Source organism: Leopardus geoffroyi, chromosome B3, assembly GCF_018350155.1.
Source record: "Leopardus geoffroyi isolate Oge1 chromosome B3, O.geoffroyi_Oge1_pat1.0, whole genome shotgun sequence".
Classification (NCBI taxonomy): Eukaryota; Metazoa; Chordata; class Mammalia; order Carnivora; family Felidae; genus Leopardus; species Leopardus geoffroyi.
In genome coordinates this window covers 30,118,584-30,140,045 of record NC_059337.1, presented here as the reverse complement: position 1 = coordinate 30,140,045, position 21,462 = coordinate 30,118,584, and the positions used below count along the sequence as shown (strand labels likewise).

The following is a 21,462-nucleotide window of genomic DNA, read 5'->3' as shown; positions in this document are numbered from 1 at the left end:
ATTCGTCATTATACACAGGTGGAAACTGAAGCCAGAGGATAATAATTATGGTTGCATAGGGTCACCAGCTCCATGGCAGGCTGCCTCCTGACTCCTACATGGAACCTATCCTATCATAATGATACCTGAGTAGTGGACTGGCCCTGCTATTCCTCAGTGTTATCCCTGAATGGACAAATGACAGCCCTTTACCTATAAGCAGAATGGCCAGTTGGTAAAATTATGACTCAGTCTCAATGGGACATTCTTTTTCACTGCTTTTCTGAGGTCTTTTTATAATAAATGCTGTTATGTGAGGCCACATAAGAAATTTGGATGAAATTACTTTGGGGAAGATGATAAAAATCTCACATAAGCAAAAAGTATAAAATTCTGTCTTATTTTTCCAACAGTTCCAAATTTGGGGTAGTATGTATCTTCTCTTTGTAAAGGAGTCTAAGTCTTTGTTCTCAAGGAATAAGCTCACAGAGCCCCATGAAGATGTGCATGTCCCTGTTACAACTGTGGGCTGCTTCCTTCCGTTTTTTTAAATGTTCTATTTATTTATTTTTAATTTTTTTTAATGTTTATTTATTTTTAAGAGAGAGTGAGACAGAGAGTGAGCTGGGGAGGGGCAGAGAAAGAGGGAGACACAGAATCCGAAGCAGGCTCCAGGCTCTGAGCTGTCAGCACAGGGCCCAATGAGGGGCTCGAACCCACAAACTGTGAGATCATGACCTGAGCCAAAGTCAGCCACTTAACTGACTGAGCCATCCAGGTGCCCCTGCTTCCTTTCTTCTACCAATGCCAAGAATCTTGTTAGAAGCTTGTAATAAGTGGAGGTGAACTGTGGACACCAGCATCCTTTATTGCATTTTGAGTCCACAGAGTCTCTGTTTATCTCATTTGGGTGGATGCTGAGAAAGCAAGACACTAAATGAAAAAGCATTAACAGGAATAACTGGTAGGAATTTATAACTAGTTCAGACTATAGATACAGGCAATTAATTACTGGCTTAGTAATAAGGAAAGAAGTATAGAGGGGAAACACTTCCACTTTCATCCTTCAGCACAAATATGTTCAACATTGAAACTTCACAGAGAGCCATTGACCAGTGGCCAGCTATACACACCCATAGCCATCATAGGTCAGTGCCCACTTCATTTCAGGACTGAATGCATACAGAAATTCCTAAGAGTCTCAACTGGGAATTGGTTTAGGAAGGAAGGGTTTGGTGTTCTCGTGTAAATCTGGAATCAAAATGAATTGTCTAGGAGGAAAAGGAAGCCATAGCTTTCATTAATGAGGTGAGAAAACATAGTTGGGAATTATAAGTTGGGATTCAAATTAATTGATTCTTAATCTGGGCCTGAGTCAGTTATTGAACTGCTCTGTACTTCAGTTTCTCTAATGTAAACATCCTGGGTGTCATTCTCTCAGCCTAAATTACTAGCTCGGAAACACGAGTGATTTCATTTTGATCCGCATTGCTGAGTAAGAGCATCAAAAGATTTAATGGGTACATGCTACAAATAAAATAGTAAAATCTTATACAGTTGCCTTTTTGAATTTCTCTCTAGAGTCCAAAATGGGTTTCTTGGGCAGATGAATATTTTTGTAGCAACCCAAGCTATAAATTACCTGGCCTACCTGACAGGTCTCATAGCAGATTCCTACAGCATGGAATGCTGACTACCTGGGGCCCAGATGGCATTTATATTTTAAATACTTAATCCATTTTTAATATGTTTGTAACAGCATTGAGTGTGTGGGGATCTTAGCTCTGTAACAGCAAGTAAAGCAATACTCCTTCTAGGTAGATCAAGGATTGAGGTCAATACAGGTAATCAGCCTGTATTCTTAGAGCAAGGTTGTACCATATACTGGATATCTATGGCACATTTGCAGATTTTTGTTTTATGCTGTCTCTCATTTGCAGTTGTGTTTTTGTGTAATGGGACAATATAGTACAGACGGTATAGTGTGTGTGATCTTCAGTGTTTCTCACTTTTGTTCCTCTGCAATTCATTCCCTGCAATACCCATCTCACTGAAGGTTCACTGAGGGGCACTGTAAAATGTATGGTGTGAGATGGAAATGAGACTCCCTACTGATAAAGTGGAAGTAGGCTGAAGGCATCCTAGGCCAACTGGCTCGTCAATGGAAAAATAAAAGCTAATGTGGAATATTTTTGAAGGGTCCTATATTTTGTAATTATTGCTTTCTTTGAGGAAAAGGAGAGAAAACTGAATGGAATGATGAAGAGCACTATCATTTTGTGTAGGTTTGTGCAGGGCAAAACCACTGAGCCTCTAGGGCAGCCTGGACTCGGCAGACAGCCCTCATTGTTCAGAGTTTACTCATTTGCCTGGTCCGGTCATGAATGTTCATTATTCACATTAGTCTGCCATTGCCCCCTCCCCATCACCTTGCCAACTTCCATCTGTTTCATAAAAGCTGTGTATATGCTAGCTTCTCTGAGTAAATAACCTTGTGGCTACACCACATCAGATGTAGCCTTTCTCAGTATTTTGTACAGACATATCAAGCATACACAATGTGCCTTGCTCTGTGGTAGGCCCTACTGATATAAATATCTGCTCCTAAGGCAGACAAAAAAAAAATGTGATATCTGTAATAATAGAGACATATACAAGAAACACAGAAAGGAGGTTTAGGGTAGTCAGTACTTTCTCTCCTTGACAGAACTGACATATGATAATGGCTTTGAAAGGGTAAGTAGGAATCCCTCAGGCAGATGAGGGGTGAAGAGAGGCCCCGATCAGAGAGAACACCTGGCAGGTAGAAGAAACCAGGGGGCTGGCTGCTGGTAGTTCAATATGGCAAAAGTGAAAGAGGGGTGAGAAAGAAGACTGGAAAGGGAGCTAGACCAGGACTTTCTTCTGTGAAGATAATGGGGAGCCACTATGAATTTTAAATAGGCAAGTGATATCTGATTTTTTGAAAGGTGGCTCTAGTGGTCATGTGGAAGGTGTGTTTGAGGGGAATCGTACGAGAGACAGGGAAACCACTTGGAAATCTTTTGTACTAGACCTGGCAGGTGATAATGGTAGCAATCGATGATGGGGACAAGAGGATAATTTGAAAGGTATTTAGGAACAGAATCGATTAAAATTGGTAATTTATTAGATGTAGGAAGTGAAGATGGAGGAGAAATTCAGAGTGAATTTCTTAGCCAGATATTGGAACAGATAACGGCACCATTCACCAAGAGAGGAAGTACTGGAAAAACAGGAGGTTTGGTGGGATGAAGAGTTTGGGTTTGGTTGTGCTAAGTTTAAGGGTCTGTGGTATGGAACAGACACAAGGAGAAATCAAGTAGGCCATTATATAGATGAGTCTAAAGTCCAAGACAAGTCTGGGTTGCAAATATGGAAATCAGCAATATATCAAGATGATTGAAGCCATGAGTTTGCTGAAGAGAGTGTGTCAGTGAGAAAATAGGACAGTGAATAGGCTCCTCCCCCGCCCCCACAAACAACAGCATTCCTTTGGGAAGAAGAGTTAAAGGAGAATGGATAATACCACTCTCTTCAACAACCGATTCATTCCCTAGCCATTTCCTTCCTGTGTTACCAAATGTCCACCTTTTTCCCTACCTCCCCACTTTGTTGCCTTAAACTGGATATCTGCTCTACTCCCCAACATTGAAAGGACAGCAAGATGTACATCCTCTTTACCGGCTCCAGTCTTTGTGGGCATTCTGAAAGGGTCAGTAGTATCAGACACATACACTGTCTTCTTCCCAGATGCTTTTAATGGGGCTCTACAGTCAAAGCTCCCCACACTCTGCTTTTTTTTTTTTTAATTTTTTAAACGTTTATTTATTTTTGAGACAGAGAGAGACAGAGCACAAGTGGGGGAGGGTCAGAGAGAGAGGGAGACACAGAATCTGAAATAGGCTCCAGGCCCTAAGCTGTCAGCACAGAACCTGACGTGGGGCTCGAGCTCACAGACCATGAGATCATGACCTGAGCCGAAGTCGGACGCTTAACCAACTGAGCCATCCAGGCATCCCCACACTCTGCTTTTTAAAAGTTAGCTGTCTCGGTTGAGATTATTATTATAACAAACATAAATGCTTTATAATGGCAAACGACTCAAAGGTATGCAGAGCAGTTGCCATGAGCAACACGGAAAATGAGCCCCTGTATTGAAGTGAATGTTTGAAATTAAACTTTTCTGGTTGCATGTGAGGAACAATTACCAAGCTGTTTCCCTACTAGGATCAGGTTGTATAAGCATTGTATGCTTTGACCTGGGTCTAGGAAGGTCTCAGGAGAGGGTAATTTGGCTCTGACCCTGGAAGCATGGGGTTTTCTTTCACTTTCCAGTAGGTCATTTATCAGTGGTTAAAGGGTTCCCCATTCCACTGTATTTGGAGCTCTGTCTAAATTGCTTCAGGATTTTTCCCAGATGGAAAGTGCTAAGGAGCCATCAGATACTTGTTTGCTCAGTTACTATTAATCAATATTTTTCCTTTTCCTTGTCTGTCCTTACTCATCTTTATTAGACACTCAATTTCCCCACAAGCCCTTGTTTTTGCAGCAATCTGTTATCCACATTGGTGGGTGTGTAGCTACCCCTGGCTGGCTTTCCCTTCTGATGTTCTTCTGGCTTCCTCTGGAGAAGTAGCTCAGGAAGGTGTGCCTTCTCAGTGGGCAAGCAGGCCAGTAGGGTCACTGTGGTGACCTCTTCCTGTTTGTGCTTTTCACAGAAAGCATTTCTTTTGCATGAATTTGGCGTTGTCACCTTCATAGAAGCAGTAACTTGTCCAGAAAGAGGACGTATGGCATATTTTACAAGATTCAACCGTCACCCCCCTGACTTCGCTAGGCTGCAGTTTGCCCAGAAATGACTCCTGGATGGTGATGTGACAGCTCCCTCTAGTGTCACTGTGGCTCGGGCTCTCGCGGGGCTTTTCTTCCCACTCAGAAAGTGTGGACAGTACAGAATCTGTCAGAATTGGTGGCAGTTTAAATAGGTTGTTCCCACGGAGTCAAAACAAATATGAGATGACTTTTCTCCCGTTAAAAAAGAGAATCTTGCATGAAGATATGGGACCATTCCAGCTCCTGTTCTGTTCCTGTTTCAAAATTTGGGGGAGCCCAGAGTCCTGTGGAAATCATTCTTCTTGGGGAGTGGAATCTTTTTGGAAATTCCTGCAGTTCAAGCCAACTGCCCTTTGAGGGAAGAAATGTAAATTCCTTTCAAGAAAGATAAATGAAAATGGGAGGCCAAGGGGAAGTCACTTTGTTGTAGAATAGAGAAAATAAGAGAGGGAGGTAAAAACAACAACCAGCAGGAAGAACCCTGTCCATTTGTTCTAGAAAGAGCAGCTTGTTTTCTGAAATAACTTTTGGACTAGAAATTTATCATCTGAAGTCAGGTAATTTTGAGTTTTTTTTAAAAACACTAAAGGAGTCAAGTTATTAATATTTGAAAAATGGCTACTATGTGGTACATAGAATAATATAATACTCCTACCTAAATTAACATCATCACAAAGCTCCATAATAAAGATTTATGAGATACTCATCACATAAGAAATCCTATTTTGGAAATCTCCGTTGGTCTGTATTTTGGTTGTAACTGTTTTCACGGTTATGAACCAGTTAGAAGCCCTAGTATTTTGTTTCCCTCTATCATGCTCCAGTCTTCTCCCTTTTCCCTTTGCCCTTTAAACTAGAGTGACCCATTATTCTTTGGCCTGTCTACATATTGTAAGATGGGGAGATAAGGAAGTGTCACCTGCTCAGGTCGGCTCTCCAGGCAGGCCATTTTCCTTCAGAGCATCCGCACTGGTTGAGCGATTTATCATTTCTTCTTTGTAAATCACTTTGAACCTTTATCTCAAATTGATCTGTGAAACTAAACATAAATTCTTCTTGTAGTGCCCATGTTCATTGTCTAGTCACACAGCTCTGGGGAATCTTATACAAGTGTGTGTGTCTGTGTGTCAGCAGATACCATGAGGATAACATGAGGAGAGTGGCAGTCACAATGAGAATATCTTCTCTGCTTCTAATGCCAAACCACAGAGTGGCAGGTGTTTTTCAGTGCAGCTTAGCATAGTAAAACCTGCAGATTGACCAAACACTTCTGAGAAAGAAGAGAGCCTTATATTGGCCTGTCTTGGGCCAGAACATACTGCCAGTTTGATTTGCTTGTCAGGGCTGACCCTGGCCTGGAGGTCCTGGACATTAGTTCTTCCTCTCTGGCTGCCCTCTACCAAACCTGTGGTCAGAGAGTCTCACTGCTGGGGCAGGTGGCTCTCAGGACTCAAAAAGAAAGATGCATTTTTCTGTTTTGCTCTCTCTGTTTGAAAAACATGAGGATTCTATAATATTACACCACTTTTAACATTTGCAGGTTTTAGTCATTATCAGTGTTACATTTGTGAAGCTTTGAGATTTATAGATCAACTCTATGGAATTAGTCGCCTTTAATCCTCACAGCTGCTCTGGTGAGGTAGGTTTCAGGATTTTTTTTTTTAATTTTATTTTTTATTTTTTTAAATTTACATCCAAATTAGCATACAGTGCAACAATGATTTTGGGAGTAGATTCCTTAGTGCCCCTCACCCATTTAGCCCATCCCCCCTCCCACAACTGCTCCAGTAACCCTCAGTTTGTTCTCCATATTTATGAGTCTCTTCTGTTTTGTCCCCCTCCCTGTTTTTATATTATTTTTGTTTCCCTTCCCTTATGTTCATCTGTTTTGTCTCTTAAAGTCCTCATATGAGTAAAGTCATATGATTTTTGTCTTTCTCTGACTGACTAATTTCACTTAGCATAATAGCCTCCAGTTCCATCCACGTAGTTGCAATGGCAAGATTTCATTCTTTTTGATAGCTAAGTAATACTCCATTGTGTATATATACACCATATCTTCTTTGTCCATTCATCCATCGATGGACATTTGGGCTCTTTCCATACTTTGGCTATTGTTGATAGTGCTGCTATAAACATGGGGGTGCATGTGTCCCTTCGAAACAGCACACCTGTATCCCTTGGATAAATGCCTAGTAGTGCAATTGCTGGGTCATAGGGTAATTCTATTTTAGTTTCTTGAGGAACCTCCATACTATTTTCCAGAGTGGCTGCACCAGCTTGCATTCCCACAGGATTTTTTTTATATTGTCTCCTTTATTTAGGGAGACTGAAACCCAGAGACATGCCCATGGTCACACAGTTAGTGGTGGGAGTAAATCCCAGGCAAGCCTGCCAAGTTCACTGGTGAGTGCCCTTTCTATAACATGACTGCTAGCGTTTAACTACAGTCTCATTCAGCTAAACTCAGTGGTACATTGACTTTTCAAAGACCAAGGAGTTGGGAACTTTAAACTTTCATTCCAGCCAGTAATGTGATGTTGAGCAAATTATTAAAATTGGAAATGGGGTTAATGGTGTTGTGTGCTATATCCAACTCCTATACAACTAAATGATGACAAGTATAGGGTTTTTAAATACCTGCTGACACATAAATATGAAATACTGCCAACAGTACAGTATAGAAAGAATTCATGCCATGATTGATGAGTATACAGAATTATATATTATACTGTGTGTACTGAGACTTTGAGAACTTTTCAAAGATAATATTTTCTGAAAGATATATGTTTGAACTTGAACTCTGCCTGGGGTTATCTCAGTTTCAAGACTAGATGATGTAGCTGGTAGAAGACTTGAAAAAACTTGTTTTCAGACCTCTTCCCCTCCCTCCCATCGAGAGAAAGAGAGAGAGAGAGAGACAGAGAGAGAGGGAGGCAGGGAGAGGGAGAGAAAGAGAGAAACTTAAAAAAAAACACTCATTATAATAAATATGTATAAACACAGTGAATGAGAAAGGGATGCTCCTCTCCCATGGGTACTCCTTTACCTTTGGTCTGTTGTGGGTGGTTTTTTTGTAAATGTTCACTTATTTTTAAGGAATGGGGGAGGGGCAGAGAAACAGGAAGACACAGAATCCGAAGTAGGCTCCAGGCTCTGAGTTGTCAGCACAGAGCCCAATGCAGAGCTCAAACCCATGGACCACAAGACCATGACCTGAGCCTAAGTCGGAGAGTTAACCAACTCTGCCACCCAGGTGCCGTTTTAGGGGTTTCGTGTTTTTCATTTCTTTTCTTTTTTTTTCTTTCAGTTTTTTCATCATGATAAGTATACTCTTTAATCCTCATCACCTATTTCATACTTTTCTTAATATCTATTTGAATGGAAATCAGAGCATGCCGTTTCTCAGAACTGAGATTCATCAGCATCCTCCCGGGAAAATGTACATTTTTCTTTTTAAATAAAAATAGCTAGAAAATCCTTTTTAAAATTTGCTTCTTTTCTGTATTACTGCAGCAAACAGGCAGTGTGAACATTTCAGAGTGCCTGTTGCTGGGAGGCTTAGATACCTGTGAAATATGGCAGCATATCCCTGCTAAGGATAGAAAATGCACTTCTCAGTTAATAGGCTCGGGGAGAAGCTGTTCTGACCTGGCTATTATGATCTGTGAACTAGTGTTAGGGACTGAGTCTTCCATTGTCAGCTTCTCTGCACCCTATCATAAGCAGAGTCCATTTAGGGGTACTTTCATTTACTTTTTGCTTTTCTAACCCTGTAAGACTAGAAATAACAATAGTTGCTTTGGTATGTAGAACTTGTTGCCTAGTGTTTGTGATCAAAAAACTCTCCCATGATCCACAACCCCTTAATCAAATTCTTTCTTAAAGGCCTTATTACCTAAATATGGCCTTTCAATAAGGCCTAATGTTAAGGGAAAGCATGAAACTCAAAGTCCTGCCATTGAAATGTTGGTTTTGCTCTGACTAGGTCAGACCAATGATTCTCTCAAATCTTTATTTCTACCCTGCCAGTCATCCATGAGTGCCTGAATTGTGACCAGCACAATGACATTGATTGAAAATTAGGAAAACCCACACTTTATCTGGCCAATTGTGTGTTACTCTCCTGACCAGTGACAAAATAAGGTATCCTGGCCCACTTTATTGAGCTATCATATAAGTCTCGGCTGTTAGCCTCTACGGAATGTAAGTGAAAAATTATTTTTGGTTGTTCTATTTTCTAGATGAGGTACAAGGTACAATAGAAAAAGCAAACTTTGGTGTTAGATAGACTTAGGTTTGCAAACTGGTAGCTCTCTTTGTTATTTTAATTTTTTTTAAATGTTTTTTTTATTTTTGAGACAATGCGAGAGACAGAGTGCAAACAGCAGAGGGGCAGACAGAGAATCTGAAGCAGGCTCCAGGCTCTGAGCTGTCAGCACAGAGCCTGACGCAGGACTCAAACTCACCAACCGTGAGATCATGACCTGAGCTGAAGTCGGAAACTTAACCGACTGAGCCACTCAGGCGCCCCTGTTGTTTTAAATTCTTAAACTCTCAGCCTACTTTGAAGAGTTAGTGTAAGGACTAGAGGTAAGACACATAAAGTGCTCAGCATGTAGATAGCCATAAAAAATGGTTATTATTGCCATTATTACTGTCACTCAGCAAAGGACTACCAAGACCCTTTCTGAAGACTTCACTATAACACTGTTTCTAACCAGTCACATTCCAATTAATCTTCCTTTACACATCTAAGCCTGGTTATGAAAGTGTGCATTTTATGTTGTTATTTGCTTTCTTCTTTCAGATCTGTAAGAGCAAAGCTAAAGAATCTCAGCAGTATTATCACAGCTTGGCTGTCCGGCAGAGTCTGGCTATCCATTTCAACATCCAACAGGACTGTGGGCATTTCCTTGCTGAAGTCCCGAATCGTCTGCTTCCCTGGGAGGATCCTGATGCCCATGAAGAGGAAGAGGATGAAATGAAAGAGGCTGAAGAAGAGGTAAAAGGAGAAACTGATGGGAAAAGCCCAGAGCCCTGCTCTGAAACAGAGTCATCCCAGAAAGAAAGCCAGGGGGTCATTAGCAGGAAGCAGAGAAGCCACGTTGTGGTCATCACCAGAGAGGTTCCCTATCTCACCGTGGCTGATTTTGTGCGAGACTCTCTGGCCCAGCACGGGAAAAGCCCTGATTTATATGAGAGACAAGTGTGTCTGCTACTCTTACAGCTGTGCTCTGGCCTTGAGCACCTCAAACCCTACCATGTCACTCACTGCGATCTTCGTCTGGAGAACCTGCTGCTTGTCCACTACCAGCCAGGGAGAACCACCCAGGGCCTTGGGCCTACAGAGTCCAGCCCCACCTCATCTTGCCCCACAAGGCTCATAGTCAGCAATTTCTCTCAGGCCAAGCAGAAGAGCCATCTGGTGGACCCTGAGATCCTCCGGGACCAGTCCCGCCTTGCTCCAGAGATCATAACAGCCACCCAGTATAAAAAGTGTGATGAGTTCCAGACAGGCATCCTCATCTATGAGATGCTGCACCTGCCCAACCCCTTTGATGAGAACCCAGAGCTGAAGGAGAAAGAATACACGCGAGCAGACCTGCCTCGCATCCCACTCCGCTCCCCCTATTCCCGGGGCCTACAGCAGCTGGCCAGCTGCCTCCTCAATCCCAACCCTTCTGAGCGGATCCTCATTTCAGACGCCAAAGGCATCCTCCAGTGTCTACTCTGGGGCCCCCGGGAGGATCTCTTCCAGACTTTCATGGCCTCTCCTAGCCCAGCGCAGAGGAGCGCCCTTCTCCAAAACTGGCTAGACATCAAGCGAACACTGCTGATGATCAAGTTTGCTGAGAAGTCCCTGGACAGGGAGGGTGGGGTCAGCCTTGAGGACTGGCTTTGCGCTCAGTATTTGGCCTTTGCCACTCCAGACTCCCTCGGCTGCATTGTGAAAACCCTGCAGCACCGCTAGTGTGTCCTGGTTGCTGCTTGTCTTTTGTGTTCACCTTCACGTCGCCCATGCACTTCCCCTTCCTAGTACTCACACAGAATTCAAGGAAAGAAGAGAGACCGACCTTCCATCCCTCTCCAGGAAAAATGAGTCTGCTCAGAAAGCTTACCCACAGTTCCAGATCCAGTCAGAAGCTGGGTCTGTCTTCACTGCACAGAAATTCGATTGCACAGCCGTGCAGTCGCCTTCCATTGGAACACCTTTCACCCTAATTGTCCCCAAATGCAGGTAAAAAATGAAAACGTATATCCTTGAAGGGACAGCTCCTTTAGTATGAACTCATTGAGCTGTGTCCAGCTCCTCCATAATTCTGAAGACCACCTGTCTTTTTAACACCAAGTATTTATTCTCACTAGCAATAGACAGATTTGACCAGTCCTTACTATCATCCACTAAGCTCTCACAACAGATTTTTTTTCTTCTTTAAAGTATCAATAACTGACTCTTACCAGGCAGAACTGCCATCCTTAGCATCGGCCCAGTCTTGTTTCTGGGGACTATAGCCTTTGTTCCAGCAGATAGTAGAAAGACAAGGAGAGATTCCATCCCTTGGGTCATGGATGCATTTTCATTTGTTATAGGCAAGTGGGCGCACCACCTGGAGGATGGCCCTAGCGGTCCCCTCTGCTGCCACTGCCTGATTCTCCTTCACCTCTACTCTGTTCCCACTTGCCAATGAAGTTTGGGTTTATCAACCACTTGTGGCCCATTATAGAACTGACCCAAGGTGGTGTCTCCAATGCCTCTCCAGGGTGAGTACAGTTCAGATCTTATAAATAGCTGGCAGGACACCGGGAGATGATTTTCCACATGTGCAGTTCCCTAGGGGCCACCAGGGGAACAGCTGAAAGTGCTGTCTTTGATTACTGTCAGAGCTGTCGGTGTGGACAGCCAGCGCTGGCGGAACCCAGCTCCCGGTGTTCCCCTGAGCGGTAATTGGCCAGCTTCTTTCTAGCGGTGGCCAGTGTTAACTAGTCTACCAAATGCTGTGGACAGCAGCCGTGATTGAGACGGCTGTCAGTTGAGCTCTGAGATCTGCTTGGAGGGCACGGTGTGCTGGCGAGAGGCCAGAGAGGGGAGGAGGCCACTGATGAGACTGCTGGCCTCCTCCTCAGAACGCTGACCTTTGCTGAAGAGGCTGCCTCCCAGTTGCACTGCACATTGCTCCTTGGGACTCTCCGAAATGGCTCTGGAGGATGGCTGGCAGCAATTTCAAATGCTGGGGTGGGTGCCTGTGAGCTGTGCACCATACATGGGCTCTGTGCTCCTCTCCTATGAATATATGTGCAATTTTTGTATGTATTGTTTTAACTGTATATTACAGTGTTTATGTGGCAACTTCACCTGAAGCAAGTTCTACAGAAATCCTCCCCTTCTTCCCTTGGCACATACGTGTTTGCGCTAAGAGATGAGTGTTCCTTCCGGGTAGTGGGGGTGGGAGGTGACATGTGTGTGCTTGTTTTCTTCAAAACTGTGAGTATCTGTTTACTTCAACCTTGAAATCCCAAGAGTCACTCAGACGGTGTAAGTGTGTGTACACGTGGGTGCACACACGTGTGCTGGAAGTAGAGGCCAGGCCTCTGAGGGGAACAACCTGTGGCGGGGTTGATGGACATGTTCTCTGCATCTAGTCGGCGAGGGAGCTCTGGGACCCTCCTCTGCCAGCGCAGAGTTCCTTAAAAGCCAAGACTGATTGTGCAGTATTACTTAGATAGCACATTAGTGGCCTTTTGGAAGTTTCTAAACTTTTAACATTTTTAACAGCCTTTCATATGATTCACCTATATCAAAGAGGATCAAGAAAGGAGAAGAATGTATTTTATTGTGATCTTCTTTGGTTTTGTTTTGTTTTGTTTTGTTTTGTTTTAAGAAAACGGGATACGTGAGGCTCCAAAGGGAGGATGTCCCTGTCCTCCTGGCCAGCAGTACAGGACTCCCAAGGAAAAGGACTCACTGGCCCACAGGGTCTGGCCTCCTCTAGCCAGAGAGCAGGGCTCTGCCCCGAGGAATGGCCACAGAGGGGGCGTGCCGCTGCAGGCCAGCAGTCCTCTCTGTCTCAGTGTCCTGTGGCCTGGCTGCGCCTTGCCTGGCAGACTGTGTTTAGTTCACCGTAGCATAGCCCATGTGCACATAACTCCTTGCCTAATTAATACACTGAAGTAGCAGCACACAGACCACTGGCCATGTCGGCCAGCACATTCCCCCAGCAGTCCTCCCTCCCCTCCCCCAGACGGTTTGCAGATTGAGACACTTTCTCAATGTCATTCTTGTGGTGCCTTGCCCATGTAAATTTGAATGTTGACTATTTAATGAGGTTTCATATTTAATGAAGAATGTTCCCTGGTCCCTCTATTTGCTTATTGGCTCTCTAGATATCCTCTTTCGTTTCTCTTCTTTTTTATTTTATTTTATTTTTTTTCTGTTTGACTTGGATCCAGTCTTCTTCATTTTAACCCTATGGTATTATAGGCATGGACACTCCCCACTACCGTCATCTTTCAGCACTGGTAAACTGAGCACCTCCTTCACATCAGATTTGTTTAGTACTGTTTTTATATTCAAATTTGTGAAGGCCAAAAGATGAATGCCAACTAGTCAGAGAAGGGCCTCAGGCTTCCCAGAGGCAGGTGGCTAGATTAATTTTTCTCTGAGTGGTGGCTGAGGAATGTGAGGGAGAGGGAAAAGGGTGTTAGTTAGAGCAGAACAGACAAGATAACTGTATTTCTAGACAAGAAGTTCTCCATCAGATGGTCCTTGGAATATTTTTCCAGAATAATGAAATTCAGTCAATCTAATATCATCACAAGTAGTTTTTTACAGTCCCATTTTAATTATAGTAGAATCTTTGAATTCATTCATCAACTGGCAAGAAATCCTACCTTCAGACATCTGTATATACATGAGTTTTGCTTTATGACTAGTATTAGCACTTTATGTTTTCTCGAGTAACATCCAGTTATTGTCTTCAATATTAATTGGAATTTTTTTCTATTCTGTTGAAGTCTGTACTACAGATTCTTCCATTTATATTGAGAGTTTGAACAATTAAGCCATCATTGGGACTTTACCTTAAGCCGCATGAGCAAGAACAATTTCTCTGACACATTTTGGTGCTAGAGAAACAGGGAAATGGGGGGAGTAGCAAAGACCAAGACTGAATGTATAGCAGAGTGCCTTGTTAGAGTGACAACCTAGTCTTGGAAAGAAGAGAATCCCATGTCCTGCGGAGAGGACTAGGACTACGTGACTTCTCCCACGCCGGCCTGAGGAAGAGCCCCTTTGGTAAATGTACACCGACGTGATGCTCAGAAGCTAATTTGCAGGACGGGACAAAGAGCAGTTGCAACCTATGGAGTCAACGAAAGAATCCCTAGACGAAGTTAGAATTGGAGGCCAGGACTATAGCAGTCGGCTCCAAGCTTTGCCCTCTGGAGATGAACTGGGTAAAGGTAGACAGGGCCCAAGCACCCATGCTACTGATGTTGGGGCCTAACATATGCTTGTTAGGATTTGAAGAGGCTGAGTAGCCTTCCATTGTCAGATTAAGTGGAGGCCAGTTTTGCTTCCAGACTCGGAAGAAGTTTGTTACCATGGGAAACTGTTAAGCCAAGAGATCTAAACCTCTAGAAATATTAATGATATTTCTGGAAGTAAAACTGTATTTTAAAGTTTCTAGCATTATAAGTTTTCATGAAGGATCTTTGGGGCCTACTACATAGTAGGGCATGGAAAGATTGCACTCAGCTTCCCAAATTTGAATTAAAAATACTTTGATGCTGGGAAGTAACCTGACCTGGTTTTGCTGGTAACCTGCAAATAATATTTTTCCCTAGATTATACGGACAGTGATCTGAAAAAAATACAGACCAGTCCCAGAAGTCGGGATGTACTTAGGATACTGCCCTATATTCCAAATGATTCTAGATGTATGAATAAAGTACAAGCATACTTGAAGACGAAGGAGAGAGAAACTTGGCTCTCCAGGCCAACTCTGACATGTTTTTTATTTCCCTCGCTAGTTGATAAGGATTGAAAATTCTGGTCCAGCCTAATGAGTGAACAGGATGGTTGCCCACAAAACCAGGTTATTAGTTTTACCTCATTGAAGCTCATATTCTCAGAGGCCCAAAGTGCTGTGCCGAGACAAATCCAAGTGCTGCTCTTGCTGAGGTGTGCACTGAAGTCCAGCTGCCCGTGCTTACGGCAGTGCCCAAAGTCGGGGTTCCATGGACCAAAACTGATGCCACAAGGGAAGCCAGAGGAGCTACAGTGCAAGATCCTAGATAGAGATTATACCAAAGAAATCAAGCCTTTTTGTCCTGATGCTTGAGTTATGACAGATGCCAGAGAAGAAGAACTCACATACATTCCATGTCAAGGTATTTGGCTGATAAAATAATCCATCCTCCAAACAAAGCACCTATCTTTTTAAAATAAGTCCATTTTGTATATTAGGAAAAAAAGAAAAGATGGTGATGGTGAAAGTCTGGGACAGACAGTGATATTTCCCAGTAATTAAGGAGAAGGAGCCAGCCCCCGCTCTCCCTGTGATGTGACTGGCCGTTGCCCGGACTTCGGTTTGGGAACTTCATCATGTCCGTGTGATTCGGAAAGCTGAGCAATCTTTTCTAAGAGATGTGGTAGTTTCAACAGCTTTGTTTAAAGAGCTCCTGGGAGATTTCTTAACAAATTCTAGTAGTTTTTATAAACCTTCCTACAGAGGTGGTTACCACTCATCACCATCATTTAATATTTATAAGTGCCCAGAATGTACAAGGTGCTATACAGCTGTTACACATCCCCTCTCTGCAGCTGTTTGAAATTAGAGTAGGTTTTTGCATCAGCCACTGCTACAAGCTTCCCCACCTAAGTGGGCTACAGGGGCCTGCGTTCCGGACATCCCATTACGTTTCCCACTCCAGAGAGCCTCTGGGCTCCTTCCAGCTTCTCACCTTCACCCATCCCACTCACCCTCATGCTTTTTTTTTTAATCCAGAAAGTTTCAGGGAATCAAAAGAGGTTGGAAATTTTTTAACCTAGCAGAAGTACAGAGTCCTATATTTTGCTACAATTATTATCGTATTATGGAAAATCCACTTTGCCCGTATAGTGTGTGGAAAGTATCTGTGTGTCTGCACTCATGATAACTTGAATGTTGAACAGCCCTATGGCTTCAGGGTAGCATTTTTGAAAGATAAACCACACTGCTTCAGGAAACCTGCTCCAAGTACTACTTGGTTATCCGTTCCCTCACCAGTTTGAAAGTTATGCATGAACATACTGGGTTGGGATTTTCTGTTGATATGCAGGGCATTTGGGCATGAGATCAGGGCAGAAGCAAGATGTCCTCCTTCTCAGCATTTGAATCATGGCAGTCTTCATTCCAGTCTCACCTTAGTTCCCCATGGCTCTGCCCACACTCTGTATTTGAAAATCTTGTTCTCTTGCTCTTTCCTGGAGCTTTAACCCTCTGCACATTTTAGAGTTGTATAAATCTACCAACGTAAGGTTCCCTCTGTCACCAGGTGGTGCCGCCCTTTGGTTTGCTGTGGTACTTTGCTGTGTTCTCTGTGGCATCATGTTACTGTGTAAATAAATTTGTTTTAATATACACTAAAAACCAGACAAGCGCTTGTTTTTCAGTAATTCTTCCATATTGATGTTCTGGGGAGGATTTGGTTGTAGATGCCCTCTTGGAGCTTCATCCTCTGCTGACCTGGATGGTATTTCCTGTTCACTCCCTCTCTGACCTGAGAAAAGTAGGCCCAGAAGAGAAAGTGAAGACCATGGGCTTTTTTCCCCAGAGCTCGCTGAAGTCTGCAGGTCTGCTGTGTGAGATTGCCCCCTGGTGGCCAGTCCTCATACAGCCTTCCTGGGCTTGTGCTACATTTTGAGGGGCTTGGTTACCGGACTCTGGCTGACCCTCTCAGTGAAGATCTCAGAGTTGTGCAGACAATAGGAGCAGAGGCAGGCCCTTGTACAGCATCAAGCATCATCTGCTACAGAATTCACATACCTTTTACCTGTACATGAATGTACACATCCGCAGGGCTCTCACAAAGGCAGACAAGCTAATATGCCGACACTTCGGTAGCAGAGAGGCCACCTGGCTTGGGGGGGGGGGAAGAGTCAGCAGTTGGCAGTGGTAGCAACAGCTGCCACGTTATTAAGAGTAGAATGGATGGAAGTGCAAACATGTAGACTCTAAATTTAGACCAGATTTCAGAGCTCTAAACCCTGTACAGTGGACACTATCTGTAGCCGATTGTTTCTGCTCCTCTCCACTAGCGATCACTCTGGAATTTATAGGTACTATTTAAGGCATGTTGCAAAGCAGTGGTTGCCAGACTCGAGTTTTGTGTTCTGAGGAGGCAACCCCACATTGGTGTGGCCTCGAAGTTCTCTCTATGTTGTCTGGGCCCAGAAGGAAGGGTTACAACAAAACTCAAGAGACAGTCCCCAGGGACACAGCTCTTCCTGCTGCGACTCTCAGCCTGCTTGCCGGGGAGGATCCTGGGGAGCTGCCCTTCCTAGCTGTGAGCACAGCATACCGGCTTCTTGGGGCAGGGGGAGGGAGAGGGCCAGAGAAAGAAAGAGGCAGTTGGGGCTGTGGGAGGTCACAGAGAGGGCATACCCCAGGCTTGTGTTCCTGTCTAATTCTCTGCTGGCACGAGTGGCCCACCTGAGACTCAGGGCTATGGGCCTGGATGGTGGGGCCAGTTCAAGGTTGCTGTAGCCAGACTCCAGGTGAGATGGAGCAAGGCCAGAGAAAATTGGACATTCTGTCCGTCCACTGGGATCACTTTGTCCTTTGGTACAACTTGAGCACCTGGAGAGAAGTCCTGTTGCCCCTCCATCACTTTACCCAGCGTGGGACCCAGCCCTGGGAATATTCCATCAGTGGGTCCTCTGCAAGGGCAGCCTTGGATTCTGCGTTGTCCAGACACTTGAATAGAGTCTTTGGTTTCCATATGGCTGCAGACTGCTTTCAACACAGATCCAGATTTCTTTCCTACCTGGGATTAACTGGTTCACGTTCCTCTCTGGGTGCCTGGGGCTGTGAGTATGCGCCCTCTGCTCCAGGAGCTCTTTGCCTGCTCTCCAAGGCCCAGCAAATTATGCTTAATTTTAAGTGAGCCTGTGCTATGCAAGGGAAGGAACTTCATTAGTGCCTTAGGAGCCAAGAACTGCAGTTGGCGGATCACAAGTTGCCATTAAGAGCGGCTCAAGGCAATTATAGCTGAAACTTAAAAATTGGATTTCACACAGTGGGGGCAGGAGAGAGTCGGTTGCCAAGATCCAGTTCTCCCAAATTTGCAGAGCTCTGAATGGAAACAGGCTGCCTGGGCACAATCCCTGACTTCCTGGAGATCCCGGATAACAGTACACGTACTATCTGGAAGGTGCATGGAAGCAACCAGAAGGCTGAGTGGTGTTGGTCACCAGTCTCGGCTTGAGAATCAGAGTGGGGCTGGGAAGGGTGCTGGACTGCTGGGGAATCTGCACTCTGGGGACCACAAGCCCAGGGGTAGAGGGGTTCCACGTGTCTGTCAAGAGGGCAGAACTCAGCTCTCTCACTTCAGCTGGAGTCCCAGAACCGGGGATCAGAAGTCAAGACAGTGAAAACTTCCAGACCTGCAGCTCATCTTCCACTCCCCCACCCCCCAGCACCTTTGCTCCCCACACCACAGCCGAATGAGAGCATTAACAGTAGCAGTGGTCAATGCGCACTCCGTTCACTCCATCCTCACCACCACCCTATGAGATGGATCCATTCTGCCCATTTTCCACTCAACTAATCAGAGCCAGGATTTCAACCCAGATCTGTGCCACTTCTGGCCAGGCACTCTTTCCTCCATCCCATTCCTGCCGCCTGTGTGTGGCCAGGACACTGGGAGGACCGTAGGGGTTCAGGGGACAGCTTCCAGGGGGCAGTCGTAGAGACTTCTTTCGTTCACTAAGTACCGTGTGCTGGGGACCCAGTGGTGGGCAAAGCCAGCAGGAGCTCTGCCTCAATTCTGATAGGCTGAAAGGGCAGAGGGAGTGCCAGCTGGAAGGGGAGCAAGGGGCAAAGGCACCTGCTCGCTGCTGTGTGCCGGGGGGGCAGTTTGGAGGAATGAGGCCAAGGTCTGGAATAAATTGTTTTCCCTGGGCACCAGAGGCCCATCTGCTGGGCCACACATTTATCCTGCAGATAAAGCAAGCACCTCTGGAGGCCCACGTTGGGCCCCAGGGATGCCATATAGCCCAGGACCAGGCAGGCCACCAGTGTTCCTCCCAGCACCACCCTGGGCTAGCTACAATCACTCCTTGCTTCCAGGAAGCCAGAGACCCGGTTTGAAGGGATCTTGAGTACATTTCTTAACCTCCATGAACTCCACTCATCTACAGAATGGGGCCTCATCTACCATCTCCTCCAGGACAGTTAGCTGGCAGGATGGATCAGTGCAAATGTTTTAGCCTGAGTTGTTAAAAAGTAGGGCACACCTGGGGCATTCAGAAGGAAGCTGGGGAAGGGAGAAAAGTGTTTCGTGGATCAGACAAAACTGATCATTGCCTGAGAAAGGCCTTAAAGGGATGGTGTTGGAGGGATGAGGCCCTGCTGACCCCATCTCAAGCATCTGCACCCCTGATTTTGCCCACTCTCTTGACCTCCAACCACCTTCAGGCCAATTCATCATGCCTTGCAGAGTGGATGAGGGTCCCAGCCTAAACACCTGGAAGAGGAGTCTTCTCCTAAGAATGCCTGTGTCCCAGTGGGACAGGCTCATGGGGTCTATCTGAATGAAGTGTCAAGGAACCTGCTGGAGGGCAAAGTCACCAGGCCCCAAAGGAAGGATGATGTTGAATGCACTAGAAAATGGAGTCAGTGCCTTCCAGGGTGAAGGACTCAGTCTTCTCTAGGAACCCAGCCGGGATGATTCCCATGAATCAGCTTAATTTTATATTCAAAACCATCCTGTGAGGTTCTAGAATTATTCCCACTTTACCAATGAGAAAAGGAGAGGTTTTGTTTGTCCCAAATGCCTAATGAGGGTCTAGGTTTGTTGTTAGGCAATCTGGCTCCTCCTCCCAGCTTCCCGGAGCTTGTGGCCTTCCTCCCTCACCCTCCAGCTGCCACCCCGCTGCCCAACCACAGAGCCCAGGTCCCACCACCTAGTCACTTTCATTTCTGTCCAGACCCATGCCAGCTTCCATCCCACCAGGCTGGCCTCCTCACCGCCCCATCAGACACACTTCTGGAATTTCCATGCCCACATTGTTCCTGTCCTTCTCTGTTTCACAGGGCCCCATCTGGCCAAGAGACTTTTGGGGTGACTCCAATCAGACATGTCCCCTCACCCATCTGAAATCTCCAGTTTGCTCCTCAGATTCGGCTCCTCCCTTCCTGTCAGCACTTGCGGGGGAGGCCTTGGCTTCCACTTCTCCACCTGCTCTCCTCATCTGGCTCCTCGGACTCAGACCAGGAGGAGGGCAGGACAGAACTGCTCCTGGCTTCTCCTGAGCACAGGCCATGGACCGGGCTTCCCCACATTTAATCCTCACTACAGCCCTGTGACTCGCTTTCAACAGATGAAGACATTGAAACTTGGAGTAGATAAAGAACATGCCCAAGGCTGCACGGCCAGTAAGTGGTAGGGCTGACTCAAACCTAGCCTGGCTGACTCAAGCCAGTCTTCCTCCCCACCGCTTCCCAAGCCTTCATCTGGTGGCCTGTTAATGTGCCAATGGATAGGTCTGGGTGGTACAGGCATTCAGTCCAACTGAGACAGACTAGGGCAGCCACAGAAGGCTTCCTGATGCAGACACAGTGGAGATGGGGAAGGGGGCAAATCCAGAGGGGCCTGCCAGGCTGAGCAGTCAGACCCCTGGATCCTTCTATAGACCAGCTGACCAGGAACAGAGCATCAGCTGAGGAGAGGGAGGCACAGGTCGCCTTCTGGAGCTTCCTGCTTGAGAAGCCCCAGAGCCCACTTGCCTCCTATCACCCATCCAGCTCCACAGGTAAGGAGGGGTGAAATTGTCAAACTAGTGAATCTTGGTTCCACCCACCCGAAGGCCCCTACCAGGGCGGCGGGGGGGGGGGGGGGGGCCTCCCCTACTGCTTCTGAAATGAAAAACACAACCGAGTGACCACCAGCCACCAAAGGCAACTTTGGCACCTTTCTTTTCCTTTTTTTTTTAATGCTTTTTTTTAAGATTGATTGATTGATTGATTGATTGATTGATTTTGAGAGAGAGAGTGAGCAGGGAAGGGGCAGAAAGAGAGGAAGAGAGAGAGTCCTAAGCAAGCTCCATGCTGTCAGCACGGAGCCTGATTCGGGGCTCCATCTCATGAACTGTGAGATCATGACCTGAGCTGAAATCAAGAGCCAGACGCTTAATGGACTGAGGTACCCAGGCACCCCTTTTTCCTTTCATTTTAGGGGATGAAGGAGGGTTTAATAATCTGCCTTCCATTCATCCACCCCCTCCATGTCCTCCCATCATGGTAATCAAGATTGTAAAATATTCAGTCCCCCACTCCACGCTAGCACAGATATATGCAAACATACACACACATTTACCTGCAGGATATGCACAATACTGTCAGTTGCTTTTCTCATTTAACTTGA

General features: G+C 45.5%; 1 protein-coding gene across 1 annotated transcript in view; it reads left to right on the top strand.

Annotated features, from left to right (window-relative positions):
• PEAK1 (pseudopodium enriched atypical kinase 1) overlaps nucleotides 1–16,466 on the top strand; it is an 81,810-nt gene extending 65,344 nt beyond the window's left edge. The window contains exon 4 of the mRNA XM_045448997.1: nucleotides 9,644–16,466. Coding sequence (XP_045304953.1) covers nucleotides 9,644–10,807 — 1,164 coding nt within the window. The 3' untranslated portion in view covers nucleotides 10,808–16,466. The remainder of the gene's footprint in view (nucleotides 1–9,643) is intronic.
• Nucleotides 16,467–21,462: the final 4,996 nt, after the last annotated feature.